The 18,851-nt window shown below is 37.9% G+C and overlaps 1 protein-coding gene across 6 annotated transcripts in view; it reads right to left on the bottom strand.

Moving 5' to 3' along the window:
- The window catches only part of Hmbox1 (homeobox containing 1), a 97,585-nt gene that overhangs the window by 33,668 nt on the left and 45,066 nt on the right, over positions 1–18,851 (bottom strand). For all 6 annotated transcript variants that reach the window (XM_090353677.1, XM_090353681.1, XM_090353679.1 and 3 more), the window contains exon 5: positions 1,582–1,692. In XM_090353677.1, coding sequence (XP_090209803.1) covers positions 1,582–1,692 — 111 coding nt within the window. The remainder of the gene's footprint in view (positions 1–1,581; positions 1,693–18,851) is intronic.

Here is an 18,851-nt window from a genome sequence, read left to right as displayed (position 1 = left end):
TGGCATTCGCAGGGAAGTGGATGAATCTAGAGCGAATCATGTTGAGTGAGACAAGTCAAGACCTAAGGAACAAAAGGCGCATGGTATCCCTAATATGTGGCTATTAAATCCGAAGAGTACAAGAGCAAGGACTCAATATCTGCATACCCAATGCTATGGACATGGTAATGGAAATATAAACATACATAGTCATAAAAACCTATGACTCTACAGACAATATTTTATTTCATAAATTAATATGTTTCTATGACATACAAACCCTTAGCCTAATTTTGATTAAGTTCTAAATACTAAGTCCTAGTAATTGTAAATAGAGATTCCCTTCTTGAACACTTGTTTGTTAAACTTGTCATTTAAAATATGATGTAAAAATCAACGTTAATAAATTCTTTAATAAAAAATTTTGGAAAGAGATTTCCTAGTAGATATGAAACTTATCTTGTTTAACAGAGTTAGATCTGGGTAAGCCTTTATTATTATTTTTTTGGGTAAGCCTTTATTAATCAGCTAATAAAAAGAACAAGTACAAATACATTTATTACTGCTCTAGCCATAAAAGCTAGCTTTTCTTAATTTTTCATGTTTTCCTATGCCATGGGCCTATTTTACCAAGCTCTAATTGGTAGTGGCTGTTTATTGGTGTCTCCACATTTACTTCATGTACTTGCTGCATAAGCATCCTGTTAGACTTTAGTTGTTTAATTTAGAAGTACGCAGAACCAGTAGCATAAGCCAAGAGGTGCTCAGCAAACCTAGTGTGCTACAGCAATGTTTAAATTAGACATGAGACATGAGAAAAGACTGCTGAATTTAATTTGATTAAATAAAGGGCTCTTTTGATGTCAGCCACACTGAATTTAGTACTTGCTTCTTTGAAAGAACTAGGCATTTTCTTGTAAATGTTTTCATAAGAAACAAGATAAAGTGCATCTGATTAGTTTCCATCAGCCTCTTTTATTTATAAGTCTTGGCAGGCTCTAAGTTGTGCTGGGAAATTCTGATGATGAGTATGTTTATCAGAGAACTAAATTGTATCTATAGCTATTAGATTATTGGTAAAAATTAACCTAAATATCTGTTCTCTTCTTTTTTGAGTTCACTTACAAAGGAGCTTTAAAAAGAAAGACAGACAGACAGAGAGAGAGAGAGAGAGAGAGAGAGAGAGAGAGAGAGAGAGGATACTAAGTAAAAATAATGATAAAAGGAACTTCACTCCGGGTCTATGAACAGAAATGCATTAAGGCCAAGAACAGAGACACGGAGTGTATTAACACATTTTGTTTGTTTTCAAATACTTAAGTTTATGAATGAAAAAAGAACTTTAAAAAATCTGTAGTTTTCCTTAGATTTTCTTTTATCTTTCATGAACCCAGTTCTTCCATATAATCTTGAAATGAACAAGACTGATTTTTCTGTTGCTGTGAAATGTTTCCCTCCCTCCATACTTCCCTCTTCTTTCTTTGTGGCACAGAGCAACAACAATAAAGCAAGAAACCACTTCACTGAGTAAGTTAGTACAGGTAGCAATGGAATAATTACATTTTGCTTCAGGTACAATATATAAAAAGCAACAATATTTACCAGGATTTGTCTTCTCAAGTTGGTACCATCGGTAAAAGGCTCTTTTCTTCTGCTCACTAAGGTCTGACCCTTGCTGCAACAGCCAATGAGAGATCCGGCTCTGACTGATACCTAAAGAGAAAGAAAAATAGCTTTTAGGGTTGCTGGAACTGCACTACAGTTAAGAAGGTTCTGATGGTTTTAGTTACATGATTGGTTCTCTGTGTCACTGTGTAAGAAAGCTACTACTTAAGTAAGCTCCTCAATATGGTGTTGGCTCATCGTGTGGGCTCAACTAGAAGTCAAACATCTAACTGACCAAGATTTTTTTTCTTTATTAACGTTAATTTTTACATCATATTTTAAATGACAGGTTTAACAAACGAGTGTTCAAGAAGGTAATCTCTATTTACAATCACTGGGACAGTATATATAACTTAATCAAAATTAGGCTAAGGGTTTGTATGTCATAGAAACATATTAATTTATGAAATGAAACATGTCTATAGTCATAAGTTTTTATATCTATATAGTTATGCTTATATTTCCATTACCATGTCCATAGCATTGGGTATGCAGATATTGAGTCCTCGCTCTTGTACTCTTTGGATTTAATAGCCACATATTAAGGATACCATACGCTCGTTGTTCCTTAGGTAACTGACCAAGATTTTAACAGTGGCTTTTAAAATTAATTTCCAAGACAGAACCTTGACATGAGATGAATGAAGACATTCAACTACCACTGTCCTCCAAACATATTTGGTTTAGAATATTAGAATTTTTTTTAACAGATATTGAGAGAGAAAAAAAAAGTCAGCAAGTTTTGCTACTTATTAGTGACAGTGATTTAAAGATTTAGGGAGTAAGAAAGGGGAGGTCATCAAAAATACTGTCTTCAATAATGTTTTTGGCTTCTTTGCTAATTCATTAAACATTTTAGACTTATTACCATTAGTATATAAAAGAATTGGCAGAATTTTAAATATATGCTTCAATATGACCTATATAAAGCAATCTGAGCAGCTAAAAATGTTAACACATATTCTTCCCCACCCCGTGGAATAAAATATACAGTGGTAGCTTTCAATTATCATTAAGTAATTATTTGTTAGCAATTACTTAGAAATGTATACAATGCCCACATGTGAAAGTTTAAAAAAAAAGGCATATCTAAAACCTACTATTGTGAGAATCAAATGTTCATTCTGGTCATAAGGCTTTATGAAAAAAGTGAATAAATCAATATACAACTGGAAAAAGCCAGAAGTGGAACTGTGGCTCAAGTGGTAGAGCTCTAGCCTTGAGAAAGTCCAAGGACAGTGCTCAGGCCCTGAGTTCAAGGCCTAGGACTGCCCCCCCTCAAAAAAAAGTATATAGGAAGTCCACAGAGTACTTTTCAAAAGACCATACCAGAGGGTTACCAAGACCTGAAACCCTCCCAAGGAATACTCGTGGTAACTGCATCCTACGAAATGCCACCTGTGCCAACTCCCATTTAAAGCTCTAATAATCAACAGGAAGAGTGGTTATTGTGAAGCAATGTCACCAAGAGAAAAAGCAGGAGGTTTAGCAAACGTATTTGATTCATTAAAAGCAAGCATCTATTGAGTTTCTATTCTTAGAAATTTTGTTAAAAGAAAGCTTGGAGGTGGGGCTGGGAGTTTGGCCTAGCGGTAGAGTGCTTGCCTAGCATGCACGGAGATCAAGGTTCAATTCCTTAGTACCACACACACAGAAAAAGCCAAAAGTGGTGTGTGGTTCAAGTGGTACAGCGCTAGCTTTGAGAAAGCCCAAGGACAGGGCTCAGGCCCTGAGTTCAAGAAAGAAAAAGAAAGCTTGAGGGGCTGGGAGCATGGCTTTGTCTAGTAGTACAGCACATGCTTGCCTAGCAAGCATGTAAGACTCTTGAGTTCAAATCGCAGTGCCTTCAAAATACTAAGAAAACTTGAGGAAAGTGGGGGCAAATGGTATAAAAATGCAAAACTATGAAGTAGACTTTTGTGACTAAAAATATTTTTCTACTGCAAAAGACACAATTTAAGCTGTTTTCTGAAACCCAAGTGATTACATTCTCAGGTAATTGAGAATTCGGATGCAGGGTGAGACAGCTAGGACTGTATGCTTGTCCTCAGAGAATGCTGGTTATTCTGAATAATTAAAGCAGTAATTTCACCAAAACTCTAGTTTCAGACAACATAGTATTTTTTATATTATCTTCAAAATAAGAGTGAAGATTATAACCAATTACTAGCATGAAATTAAAAATGACTTTCATGTGAGCAGTAAAATAAAACTATTTTACATGGATTCTTTGTACTGGCACCACACAATCCAGAACAGAGAATTTGAGGAAAATATGTTAAGAAAGAATGTTATCAGTTTCTGTTATTTTATTCCAATATTAAACCTTCCTCACAGTTAATGTACACATAGAAACACACAGCCCAGTAGCTTTTAGGGATGCTCAGGATCCAGGATGTTAGGGAGGAGAAACCCCTTAAAGGACTTAATTTTTTTCTTCTTAACCCCTCCCCCACCTCTACCTTCCCTCTTATCCTCATCCTGCCCTTGTGCCAGTATTAGGACTTGAACTCAGGATCTCACTGTCTTGATCCATTTCTTTTGCTTACAACTGACACATTACTACTTGAGCCATGCCTTCAGCCCAGCATTTTGCTAGTTAATTGGAGAGATGGAGCCTTGAAGACATTTCTACTTTAACTGTCTTTGAACTTTGATCTTCACATCTCAGTCTCCTGAGTAGCTAGGATTACAGATGTGACCGACTAGTGCCCAGCAAAAGCCATATAATTATGGCATATGGATATAACCAAATATTGGCAGACTTTTAAAATTATTATGCTTTAAAAAATTATTAAAACCCAACACAATAAATAAAAAAACAAACCCATCAAACAAAAGGACATTAAAACTAAGCATTAGCAAGGACAAGGAGGAATATGGAAATCTGATACAAGTAAAATGACAGGACTGCTTCAGAAAACAGCTAGATAAGATCTACTAAAGCTGAATCTATGCACAGATATTAGCTAGTAATGTCTTTACTAGATATACAGCCCACAAAATACATGCATATGCAATAGGAACCGGTTCAAAAGATATGCACAAGAAACTTCATAATATGACTCGACCATAAAAAGGATCGGATGCTGTGAGCCTGGATGCTTGTCAATGGTAGAGTACAGTGCCAGTGCTGTACACACTATTTGACCAACTACAATACCAGTACAATGAAGGTAACTGTTAAATGCAAACACATGGATAAATGTCACAAAAACAGCACTGGCAAACAAAAGGCCATAAGATCACATAGTTATACGATTCACTTTATGCAAAGCTTGAAAATACGCAAAGCTAATCTATAGGGATGCAAACGAGAACACTGGCACCTGCATAGGAGAAAAAGGATGAGGATAAGTGCTGGAGCCAGCCGGCAGCAAACCGGGATTCCTGACTTTGGGGGTGAAGACTGGGAAAAGACAAGAAAAAGATGGGATCGGGAGCACTCCAGCCTATGGAGAGCTTAAGACTATAGCCTAAGGCTGTGAATTTAAGATTGTAGCCCCGTTTATTTCAAGTTCCAATCTTAAATACTTTTCTTAAAACCAGGAAACTGCCAGGGGTTACATTCGTACAAAACAGCAATCAAGTCCCACCTAGGTTAAATGAGAAGCGATTGATAACACCTTACTTCCTGTGTACTCAATTGTGCAGGTCCCATACTTGGTCAGATGAAGTGTTGAGGTGACCAGAAATGCTCTGTAACTTACCTGGGGGACAGTTACGTGGGTTTCTTCACTTTTCTATGTATGATATCAAGGAACGGAACTCGGGTCTTCATGAATGCTAGGCAAGGGCTCTACCATTAGGCCAAACTCCTGGCACAGTTTCTTCACTTTTTGAAGTCACTAAGTCATCATCTGCTCTGTATACATGTTTAAATGTTTTGAAGTTTCCCGAAGCAGAGCTTATACTTGTAATTTTAGCTACTTAGGAGGCTGTGAACAGGTAGATGGATTTTCCAGGCCAGCCACAGTGGACAACTGGGATGTGGTGGTATGCCACGAACCCACGACTTCCATTTACTGAGACACTGACTTCACATCCCAACAGCATGAAAAAGATTTTTTAAAAAAAAGTTTCTTCCAAATGTTTTAAAAAATTCTGCACACTTCAAAAAAAGTAAATGTATATGTATTAATATAAAGATATTTCTGATATAAAGGAAAAAAGCAGATACTTTCATGGTATGTAGTTTTCAATACTCTACGGTTTTGTATAGTAACATGCATTTTATATAGAACCAAAGATACATAATATCAAGTTAAAGCAGTTAACTTTTGCTACATTCCTATCTTTATATAACTTTCTTAATGTTTTTCTGTGAATACATATGAATTTATGTTTTGGCTAACTACATAAAAATTTAGATTTTTGCTAAACACTATAAATTTTAATAATATTTTTATAAACATTGTAAATAATGTAATAAGAGGTTAATCTCAGGACTGGGAATGTGACTTAGTGGTAGAGTGCCTGCCTAGCATATATGAAATGCCAGGACTGGCAAAAAAAAAAAAAGTTAATCTCTCTCTTTTCTAATTCTAATAAGCTAAGCACTGAGAACAATTTATGTATGTGTTGTTTTACAATTTTTTCCACATACAATAGTTAATTTAATAAAATAAAAAGGAAAGTGATTTGACTGTCTGACATTCTCATTTGTTGTGTGAGAAGGAAACAAAGAAATTCTTCCCTGTAAGTTTTCACACAAAGTATAAAAAACAAATGAATAAAGCAACTTTCTTCAGAAGAGGCAATGTGAGAAAAACATGCACGATGGCATATTTTACAATGATTTTTCTTTTTCTTGCCCGTCCTATGCCTTGAGCTCAGGGCTTGAGCACTGTCCTTTGGCTTTCTCAAGGCTAGTACTCTACCACTTGAGCCACAGCACCACTTCTGTCTTTTTTCTATGTATGTAGTACCGAGGAATTAAACCCAGGTCTTGGTGCATGCTAGGCAAGCACTCTACCAATAGGCCAAACTCCTGGCCTTACAGTGATTTTTCTTAGCACTTACTGATAGAAAGGTTCTTTCTGGGCCTGACCCAGTGACCTTCAGTGAAGCTTAGTATCCAAAGTTCCAGAAGTTTCTTCTCGCTCTCAACTTTGCTGGAGAAAAGTTCCCTGACTTCCTCCCTACTTCTCACTGCTGAAGAAAATCTTGGTCTGTAAGTTTCAGCTACTTAGACTACCTCCTCTTACAGCAAAAGAAAAAAACTCACATGTGACCAAAATAATTGAGAAAGAGAGAAAAAAAAGAACCTGCCTGAATGTCTTCCCTGTAATAAAGTAATCACATTGCATTAGAGGAGGAAAAGCCTTTTTGCCACATTCACATTATTTCGGAGCTCCTGTGTTAGGCTCTTTCCAGCTGCTGAATACTATTCTCCCTTCCACTAGAGGGCTCTCCACCATAATCCAGAATTCTCAAAGTCTGATACTAATAACATAAATAAACATTTATATTTTATCTTCCTCTAACTTCTGGTAGAGTGTGACAGTTCTCACCACTGACATCAACTTCATTTTTGGAAAAGTTGGATGTAACTCCCAACTGAAAGCACCTTTGCAGTCCACTTCAGGAGCTGCTTTGCTAGCCTGCTATGAGCAGTTCTCAGGGATCCACCACCATATTTTTTTTTCCGGTCGTGGTACTTGATCTCTGAGCCTGTGTGCTGTCTCTGAGCTCTTCAGCTCAAGGCTAATGCTCTACCATTTGAGCTACAACACCGCTTCTGGTTTTCTTTTCGCAGTGATTAATTGGAGATAAGAGTCTTACTGACTTTAGTGCCTGGGCTCCTAAGTAGCAAGGACTGCAGGTGTGAGCCACTGGCACCGCTCAAGAGTTCCATCTTTAATCATCTTTTCTCTATACACTCTTCTTGTCATATTGAAGATCAACAGAAATGACTTAAAATGTTATCAAAAACAAAAATTTTCAGGGCACCAGATATTTCTTTCCAACCCTGAGCTAGGTGGCTACAACAAGAATGTCTCACTCAGGGCCAGGAGTTTCGCCTAGTGATAGAGTGCTTGCCTAACATGCACAAAGACCCAGGTTCAATTCCTCAGTACCACATACTGAAGTGGTGCTATGGTCAAGTGGTAGAGTGCTAGCCTTGAGAAAGCCCAAGGACAGTGCTCAGGCCCTGAACTTAAGCCCCAGAAAAAAAAAAAAAAAAAGAATGCCTCAGTCATCCACAATTCAGAAAGCTTACTTAATTTCTTATCTACATCCTCTATCTACTCTTCCTCACGTTTCCTATGTGTCCTATCTCTAGTTCACATTTCAATCTACTTTTTGCCTCTTACGTGTTTACTAAATTCAATCACTTAAGTGTTCTTTCTAGTTCCTGTGTAGAATCTTGGCCAGGACAACTGAAAAAAACTTTGGTGAAAAGAACATCCATTTAAGAATCACAAAGTATAAATCTTCATGCATCACACCTTTTAAATTAGTGGATGATTTTACAGTTTAACAAGTGAAATATCATCAAACAATTTTCTATTATTTACCTTCAACAATGCAATCAGTTACATTTATCCCCCCTTTCTTTCTTTGCCTCTTGCAAAATATCTTGAAATAGTTATTAAACTGCAAAATGTAAATGTTTAAAAATTACAGTATTCTGGCCAGGTACCAGTGGTTCACGCCTATAATCCTAGCTACTCAGGAGGCTGAAATTCAGAGGATCACAGTTCAAAGCCAGCCTGAGCAGCCAAGTCCATGACACTTCATTTCCAAATTGATCAGCAAAAACAGGGCTTGCAGCATGGTTCAAGTGGTAGAATGTCAGTGAACTAAGCAAGTGAGCATGAGGCTCTAACTTCAAGTCCCAGTATCACATTTTCAAAAAGCTATATGTAGAATATTGTTCAAGGAATACCATTATCTTCCATAAAAGGGGAAAAGAGCTACTCATATATGTGTATTTGCTGATAAATGCATAAAATACCTCTGAAGAAACTAATATTCATCTTTCCCAGGAAGTACATCAATTGAAAGACAGAAAGAGATTTTGTACCACAGACCCTTGTGAAAGAATTTCTGGAATCTGTATTCTAATATACAAAATAAATTTAAGCCAGGAAGTCACACTGGGGCCTGAAGCAGTAGGATCTCTTGAATACATACACACATACACACACACACACACACACACACTCGTGCAACAAATTTACTTTTAACTCTATTTCAATACACTCATTATTAAGTAATCCAGGACTATAACTTAGTCCTGTGGTTAACTTAAGTCTCAGGAAACTTAGTTTCACAAAGGTAAACTTGGAGACAGATGGATGGGGCATGACTGCGTGGTGAAAATAAAGCAGTTATAATGGTTGGATAAATGTTAACAGAAAAACTTCTGTCGAAGGCCATGTGAATGTTACCGAAGCTAACTCATCTACTCCTAAGCCACTCGACTTCATTTAGAATCTGAAACAGTGATATATACTTGTAGTCCTAGCCAGTCAGGAAGCTGAGGCAGGAGGATCACTTTGAGGACAGTGTTCAAAGGGCCATCCTAAGGAACATGGCAAGACTCCATCTTGAAGAACACTCCCAAGTAGGTATAATTATTTTCATTTTCCCAAAGAGGAATCAGTTGTTCAATAATTTGTCCAATTAATAAGTAGTAAGCAAGTGAAATCAAAACTTTGAACCCAGGCAGTCTACCTTTGAGTCACGCTTTTGATACCATACTATAGTTTCTGCCTATATTGAATTTCTATGTTTAAAAGCACTGGCTTTGAGGCAAAACAAATAACAACCAGCTGCATGACTATGGGCAAATTACTTAACCTGTTTTAGCCTCAATGCTCTCATCTGTAACTGAGGAAGTTAACACCTGCTTCTCAAATATATAACACAGTTAACACAGCATCTAGCACTTGGTAAGTGTTAAATAAATTATAAGTAAAAATAAAAGCTTTCGGTCTCAAAAAAAAAAAAAAAAAACCCCAACACCTTGACAAAGAGGTTGTGCATTAGTAAAAGGCAGAGCCATGAGCTGGCCATCACTCTCGCCGATGGCTATATGAATAATGATAAAGCTAAACCAAAGACTTAGAAAACAATCTCACAATGGTTTAAGAGATATTCTTCAGCCATATGCTGGTGTCTCACACCTAAGATCTGAGGATTGTGGTTCAAAGCCAGCCTGGGCAGGAAAGTCAGTGAAACTCTTATCCCCAATCAAACTGCCCATAAGGTAGATCCAGAAGTGGAGCTGTCCGGTCAAATGGTGGAGAGTTAGCCTTGAGCGAAAAAAAGCTCAGGAACAGCACTCAGGCCCTGAGTTCAAGACTCAGTGCACACAAACAAACATCACACACACACACACACCTGCTAAAAACAACAACACTTTTATGCACAAAGCCCTGGGTTAGTTTCCTTGGTACCACATACACAGAAAACTGTACTTTTCTGGAAGTGGCACTGTGGCTCAAGTGGCAGAGCACTAGCCTTGGGAAAGCTCAAGGACAGTGCCCAGACCCAGAGTTCAAACCCCACAACTGGCAAAAAAAACCCCACAAAAACCAAAAGACAAATCTTTTAGGCCTCTCAGGTATGAAAGGCCACATGTCTGTTCAAGTTTTGTCCCTTACCTATTTTCTAGTGTCACTAGTTTCTAGTGACACTGGGGTTTGAACTCAGGGCCTTGTATTTGCTAGTATGTCTTTCTGACAGAACAAATGATTTACAGGAACTGATGCTGAATCCTTTGATTTTAAAGGCTATCCCTAAGTAAAACATGAAAAATAAATACAATTATTTTGAAGTATAAAGTGTAATAATATCTGTAAGTTTATTTTTTAAAGGCATTTACTCTATGTAGAAAGCTATATTAGACGTACATGGGATACTGTTCAACTTCAATTTTGCTATTTAATCAGACAGACCCTCCCTCCTTTGCACTTTCTTCCTAGATTATGTTATCCTTTTGGAAATTTACTCCTGTTAGTTTCCCTCCCTCCCTAGCAATAATAGTTTTATCTCAGAGCACTGAACTTGCTAAACTGGTGCTTCATGACTTCAGCTATGTCTGTAGCCCTGCTTTTAACTAGTTATTTCAAGGGCCGGGAGTGTGGCCTAGTGGTAGAGTGCTTGCCTAGCATTCACAAAGCCCTAGGATCGATTCCTTGGAATCACATAAACAGAAAAAGTTGGAAGTGGTGCTGTGGAAGCTCAAGGGTAGAGTGCTAGCCATGAGAAGCCAAGAACAGTGCCCAGACCCTCAGTTCAAGCCCCAGGACTGGCAAAAAAAAAAAAAAAAACAACAACAACTAACTGGTTATTTCTGATATGGAGTCAAGTGAACTTTTCTGACCAGGCTGGCCTTGAACTGAGATCTTTAGATCACTATCTCTCAAATAGCTAGGATTATAAACATGAACTACCAAATTACCACTGGCTTTTTAATGTAAAAAACTTGAGTGTGGCCCAGTGGTAGAGTGCATGCCTAGCCCTGGGTTCAATTCCTTGGATATAAACAGAAAAAGCCAGAAGTTCTGTAGCTAGCCTTGAGAAAGCTCAAGGACAGGGCCCAGGCCCTGAATTCAGGCCCTAGGACTGGCAAAAAGAACAAAATAAAATAATAAAGAAAATTAAAAAAAAAGAAAAACAAAACTTGAATTATATTGCATCAGAAATAATTTACTAAACAAGCAGAAGAGTATTACAAGGTAGGTAGAGCTTAGGAAATAAGAACTGAAGAACAAGGGCCGGGAGTTTGGCCTAGTGGTTAAAGTGCTTGCCTAGCATGCACGAAGACCCGGGTTCGATTCCTTGGTACCACATACATAGACAAAAAGCCAGAAATGGTGCTGAGGCTCAAGTGGTAGAGTGTTAGCCTTGAGAAAGTCCAAGGACAGGGCTCAGGCCCTGAGCTCAAGCCCAGGACTGGCCAAAAAAAAAAAAAAAAGAACTGAAGAACAGAACTCACGAGGCTCAAATGGTTGAGCACTTGTCTAACAAGCACAAACCCCCGAGTTTAATGCCCAGACCTGGGGGGAAAAAGAGTCGAGAAATAAAAATAGAAAATTACTGGCTGGGGGAAAAGCATATCCATATTTAACCTTTATAAGTCATTGAAAAACCTTATGGCAGAGTAAAATTAGTTTAAATGTAGTTACTACTTTAAATATCAGTGGAAGAGTTGGATCTCATTTTATACTTGACAACCGATCTAACTTTGACACTAAAGACATAAAATTCTGTACATTATATTTTAGATGATAAAAGGCCCATCCCTTCACAACATGAATTTCAATCATCATAGAGAACTGATTTTCTACAAACATCAAGTATCCTCAAAAATTATATTCACTCCAGTTTCTCACTTAGCTGTCACCAGAGTGAGAAAATATGAGCCATCAGATGTGAAGGCTGTATTTTTCCCTAAGGAAGTGGGGAGAGGAAGTAACATCAAGTTGTAAGGTTTATAAGAAAACAGTTGGCCTACAAGGTGAAGAAGATAGAAGAAAATTACATAAAAAGAATAGAACAGCCAGAGGAAGACCATCTGTTTATATTCCTTAGAAGCTAAGACTACAGAAAAACCCAAATGCACTCTGAGAAAATAGTTCTAATGTTGATAAATAAAGTTCCTTCAGAGAATATGGTGAAAAAGTTTCTCCTAACAAAAACATACCTCTAGCTGAGTGCCAGTGGCACATGCTACTCAGGAGGCTGAGATCTGAAGATCAAGTTTCGAAGCTAGCCCAGGCAGGAACATCTGTGAGACTCTTATCTCCAGTTAATAACCAGAAACCTGATAGTGGTGCTGTGGCTCAAAGTGGTAGAGTGTAAGCCTTGAGGGAAAGAGGACAACACCCAAGCCCCAAGTTCAAGACCCATGACTGACAAAAACAAAACAAAAAACTCTACACCCTGTGGATTTGATGAGAGCTGCATTTCACATGTAGAAACTTGCCCATTTTGTGCATTGCTTTCAAATTGGAGAGCTACATAAAATTCATCAGGTAAGAACTGATTTTTAAAAATCTTATTGAATTAGCAAAATTATTTTTATATCCTATATAATAGGATAATCAGTCTATGATTTGTGTTCCACCTATACTGCCTCTTTATTGTAAAAATAAATTCTATAGGCCAGGAGTTTGGCCTAGTGGTAGAGTGCTTGCCTGGCAGATATGAAGACCTGGATTCGATTCCTCAATACCACATACACAGAAAAGGCTGGAAGTGTTGCTGTGGCTCAAGTGGTAGAGCTCTAGCCTTGAGAAAGCCCAAGGACAGTGCTCAGGCCCTGAGCTCAAGCCCAGGACTGGCAAAAATTAAATTAAATTAAAATGAAAAATGTCTATAAATTTAAAAATTAAAAAGATGGAGGTACATTGCATGCATGAATGGAAATGTCATAATGAAGGTAATGACACATTATCATGGATTTCCAAAATTAACTGCCCTCAGGCCTGCAGATCTCAACACAAGTTTAAGGCTTGGGACCACTTGCACAGTGGTTTTTCTCCAGCCTTTCAACCCTATCTGAGGGTACATTTTTGCTTTCCTTCAAGTTTGCTTTGCATTAATTAACTTGTTCCTGCTTGTATCCTCAGGGAATTATTTCCCTGAAGGAACCAAGAACATTCTGACCCCATGACCAAATTGGCCCAAATCTGGAAAAAATGAAGGCTCATTGATTTTAACAAATATACCACTCGGGATTTTGATAGCTGAGGAGGCTGTGAATAAGAGATAAGTACAGAGTATATAGGAAATCTCTGCATTTTCTCTACAATTTTGCTGGGAATCAAAAACTGCTTGCTCTAGACCATAAAATTCATTTTTTAGCTTTTTTTTTCTTCTGATGCCATAACTCAGTGGCTTTGTACTTGCTAGGTAAGTTCTTCCAGCAAGCTAAATTCTGGAAGTTCATTTTTTATAAAAGCATACTGACACTAATTTTTAACATCTGGTTCAGTTTTCTGATTAGGAAAAAGATCAATACAATAATTCTTTGTAAAGAAGTTATTTTATGGCATATTAATATTTTCTTCTTTCATTTTAAAGACAAAAAGGGAAGCTCTTTGAATACAGTTACAATACTTTTGAAACCATTTCAGAACTTGTTTTTATATAAGTTTTTACATTAGGAATGGTAATTGTTAGATACAGGTAATATACATATCTGCTGAGTGTACTTGCAGTTTAAAAGCAGACTGGAATCCACAGCTAGAAAATATACTTGTAGAAACTCCTAGGGTCTCAATGTTTAAGTCCCCCTAAAAAGCATCTGTTAAATTCTCACCTTCAAGGTGATGGTATTGGGGGATGAAGCCTTTTGAAATAGACTAAGTCATGTGGGCAGAATGTTCATGAATGGAATTTGTTCCCTAAGAGGCCCAAAATGGACTCGAAGCCTCTTTTACCATGTGAAGACACAGTAAAAAGGACTTACAGAAGGAGCCGGAAAGCAGGCTGTCACCTGACTCCTGATCTGCCTTCATCTCAGACTTCCAGAACTGTGAAAAATATGTCTACTGCTTCTAAGCTACCCAGTTGATAGTATTTGGCTATCGCTGCCAGGCTGAACAGACTAATACAGAAACCATTTAGTCAAAGCTCCTCATCTTGTTAATTAAGAAAAATGAGGGTCTGGCTCACATGGCAATTTAATACAACTGAGATTAGAACCTTGGAATTCTGCTGCTTTTCCAATATATCCTACACCAAAATTCAAGGAAGCAAAATTGCAATACATTTCTTAAAATCCAGAGATGCTAAATGTGTTTTCCTCTTCCATGTACTTATCTTTTTAGAGTACATGAATCCAATTAGTATATTTCTTTGGCTGATAAGCACTCATCATTTAGTCATTTAATCCTCATGCCTAGATTCTCCCACAAGTCAGTGATTCCTTTTTGTTCTTAAAGAAAATTTTAATATAGTTTATCTAATTATTTCTTTCTTTTTTATCTTTTCTTTTTTATCTTCAAATGGTCATACAAGGGAGGTTCTATTTAACACGTCCATTTGTGTGTACAGTGTTTCTTGGCCTGAATCATCCTTCCCATCCTGCTCCCCCAACACACACCAACGCATACAGCTTGCTTTAACAATTCTTAAGCGGCTTACTCTAAAAGTGAGAATAGGATGTATGTGTTTACTTTAAAGTAAAAGCTCTGCTCACCATCCCATTGTTGGTGAGAATTTAGATCCTGGCCAACCTCTTACAGAGGTAAAAACCCACCCCTGGTGGGAGCAGCTGTGACTGCGAAGGAGCTACAAATAGCATGCTGGGAAATCTGCAGGCACTGTTATTATATCCTGTTTATACTGTCATTTTTCCTATCAGTAGGATATTATTTATATAGACCTCACCCATGAACTTCTTGTTTATCTTATTATAGAAATCCTCCAGATCTATAAAAAGAAATCTCGGTATTTGTATCTAGAACAGAACATGTGTTATAATTTTGTACCTCACTACACTTTTTTTATTTAGCATTTTCTGCTATTATGCACCATTCGTTTTCATTTTTATTGCAAGCTTGGTTTCACATGTCAAAGTTGAACTTAAATGACTTTAAGAGAAACTTTCTGGGCAAGATTTTGGAACCTCATATCCTAAACTTTACTATCAGAGTTTTCATCAGGTAGATATTCTTTAAGTGTACTTAATTGTTAAAAGGCACAAAATTGCCTATTACAAAGCAAGTACACTAAGTAATAAGCTCTTGGTGACTACAAGACTTCCTAAACAAGGCTTATTCTATCCTAGCTAGATCAATTATGAGAGCCAGCCTTTACTTAGGTTCTCATTAATTCACTGTAATCTAGTGGGATCTTTTCTAGGCAATGATAAGCTGTTCTGTGTTCTTGATAACTGGACAGGATAGAAGGAAAATGTACCACAGTAATGTATGAGAAATGTGGATTCAAAAAGTTGACTAACAGAATAAATCAATCTAGTTATCAATGATCTCATTCTCCTACTTTAAAGATTAAAAAAAAAAAAAAGCAAGGCAGGCAGAGTGACTCATGTCTGCAATGCTAGCTACTCAGGAGGTAGAGACTGGGAGAACTACAGTTTGAGCAAAAGTTAAGAGAGCCCGTCAGTGAATTGGCTGGGTATGGCAGCATGACCCCAGCAAGAATCTGGTTTGAGGTTAACTTTACCAGAAACATATATATGTTTGTTTGTTTGTTTTTGCAAGTCCTGGTGCTTGAACACAGAGCTTGGGCACTGTCCTTGTGCTTTCTCAAGACTAGCCCTCTACCCTTGACCCACAGCACCACTTCAAACTTTTTCTGTGCATATGGCATCCAGAAATCCAATCCAAAGCTTCATGAATACTAGGCAGCCACTCTACCACTAGGCCAGGCTCCTGGCCCAGAAATATAATTTTAAAAATGCAAAAAAGGGCTGGAGTATGGCTCAAATGATAAAGCACCTGCCTAGCAAGCTCAAGGCTCTGAGTCTAAAACATTGGAATACCATCACCACCACTGACGGAAAAAAAATGTTTCATAAGTAAAATTTCATGAAATAAACAATTATTCCTGGAGAAATAACATGGACAATTTTTCAGAAATACATCTGGGTACCAGTGAGCTCACACCTGTCATCCTAGCTACTTCAGGAGGCTGAGATCTGAGGATCATGGTTTGAAGTCAGCCCAGGCAGAAAGTCCATGAGATTCTTATTTCCAATTAACTACTCAAAACAAAACAAGAAAAACAACCAGAAGTAGAGCACTAGCCCTGTGCAAAAAAGCTCACCGCACTCAGGAACTGAGTTCAGGCCTCAGGACAAAGACACAGATACAGACAGACAGACAGACAGAAACATACACACACACACACACACACGAAATATAGCTGTGGTAACTATACCAATACTTTGTTTGACACCACAAAAGCAGCCAGGTAAATATGTACAATGCCAGACGTCCCTAGGCATGTGTAAGGAAAGGTCATTATATTGAAGAACATTACTCTCAGACACATTGCAAAAATGAGCACTAAATGACACTTGTATTTGATAAGGCCACGATAGGAGACCAGAGGCTTTCTAGGTAGGCATCCTACCAAGGATTGAAAGCATCTAAGAGAGCAGAATTCTGGACATTATAAAAACGTGAATGGGGGAGGGGAAGGATACATTTACAATAGAAAAGAGAATCTTATTATAAGGAATTTCATTTCTGAGACAACACCAAAGATATGTGCCCAAAGAAGGACAAACCCAATCTTCTGGAATAACGAGAGAATTAGTTTTAAAAACTACCAAACCCTAGAATTTTGGTAGCAAAAGGACAATTCATGTGATACAGCTGATAGTGTCTTAATATATTTACAACTCTAGCTTTCAAAAACAGAGATTTACCACTGAGTAAGGCAGTATTAAACATCAATCTATTGACATAAATGTCAGGGAACTTTGCCTGTCTCCTAAATTCACTTCTTTAACCTACGTTACTTGGGAATCTGGTCCAAAGGTAAATTCTGTCTCAGAAGTTTATAAGAATGTTCTGTGTTTTTTTATTTCAACCAATTGCCTAGATGATTCCACACTGCTTTGTGTATGTGTGCTTTGTTTAAAAAAACTGTTTTGCCTGTACCATGGCTAAAACTCAAGGCCTTGCAATCTCATTCATCTTGCTTGCTCACAGCTGGTGCTCTATCATTTGAGCTATGCCTTCAGCCTTGCTTTTTGGCAAATTAACTGGCAATGGAGTTTTGTAGACTTTTCAGCCTAGGTTGGCTTCAAATTGAGTGATCCTCTAATCTCAGCCTTCTGAGTAGCTAGGATTACAGGCATTAGCTACTTGCAAAGTGGCAACTAATAGTATATAATGTTTAACCCATTATGGTACATCTAGTGTTTTTAGGTATGTCTAAGAAATACTTATCCCCAGCCAGGTGCCAGTGGCTCATGCCTGTAAACTAGGTACTCAGGAGGCTAAGATCCGAGGATAGCAGTTTAAAGCCAGCTTAGGAAGAAAAGTTTCAAAGGAGGCTCTAATCAAACTTTCAAAAACAGGAAGTGGCGCTGTGGCTCAAAGTGAGTGAAAGAGCTCAGTCCCTGAGTTCAAGCCCTACAATTGAAAAAAAAGAAAGGGGGAAAAGGGATGGAGGGTGGGCAGGTGGGCAGACTTATCACACCACTGGTGGTTTTGCAGACAAGGTTTTGTCGTGCAGCCCACACAGGCCTCAAACTCATGATCCTCCTGTTTCATTCTCCTAAGAGGTAGAACTACAAGTGTGCATCATCATGCTTAACTTAAACACTTTACAAAATTGTGGTTAGCTTTCAAAGCCACTATTCTCAAAGTCTAGTGATTCTAGATTCACTGTACTCAACATACTTAGACATCTTCCCACCTGAAGAAAATCAGTTTTCTCAGGCTGCTCCCCTTCCCCCGATCCCCCAATCAGTCCTGGAGCTTGAACTCAGGGCCTGAGCACTGTCCTTGAGCTTTCCTCAAGGCTACTGCTCTACCACTTGAGCCACAGTACCACTTCTGGCTTTTCTATGTTTGTGGTACCAAGGAATCTAACCCAGGTATTCGTGCATGCTAGGCAATCACTCTATTGCTAGGCCAAACTCCCAGCCCTCATGCTGTTCTCTTAACACTAAAATTTTGTCTTCTTTTATTTAGGCTTCCAACTAAAAGTTAATCTCACTTCTAGTCCTAAAATACAAAAAGAAAACACTCTCTTTCCTAGGCTACCCATCAGTGAGTTTCAATACAAATCTGTATAACTTGCTCCTTCACTGTCTTAAGCATCATATCTTGGTCCTTTAAGATAAAAGTAAATAATCTTTTTTTTTTTTTTTCATTTGTGGGGCTTGAACTCTGGGCGTGAGCGCTGTCCCTGAGTTCTTCAGTTCAAGGCTACTGCCCTTGCCCTACCCTGGAGCCATAACCACTACCACTTTTCTAGTGGTTAATTGGAAATAAGAGTCTCACATTCTTTAGTGCCCAGGCTGGTTTTGAACCGAGATCCTCAGATCTTAGCCTCTTGAGTAGCCAGGATTACAGGTGTGAACCACTATGACCAGCTAGTAATGTTTTTATACATATATTCTACAGAGTACAATTAAATTCGCACACCTTTTTTTGAACATGAATGACATGTCTTAAAAGTCTTTCACCATCAACAGAAGTGTCATTTTAAAAATGTGTTATTTCTATATTTTACTCATATACATATGCATGCACATACAT

The sequence above is a fragment of the Megascapheus bottae genome, chromosome 20 (assembly GCF_031878675.1).
Source record: "Megascapheus bottae isolate mThoBot1 chromosome 20, mThoBot2.hap1, whole genome shotgun sequence".
NCBI lineage: Eukaryota > Metazoa > Chordata > Mammalia > Rodentia > Geomyidae > Megascapheus > Megascapheus bottae.
The sequence above is the reverse complement of the archived record's forward strand: the minus strand, read 5'-3'. Positions and strand labels throughout refer to the sequence as shown.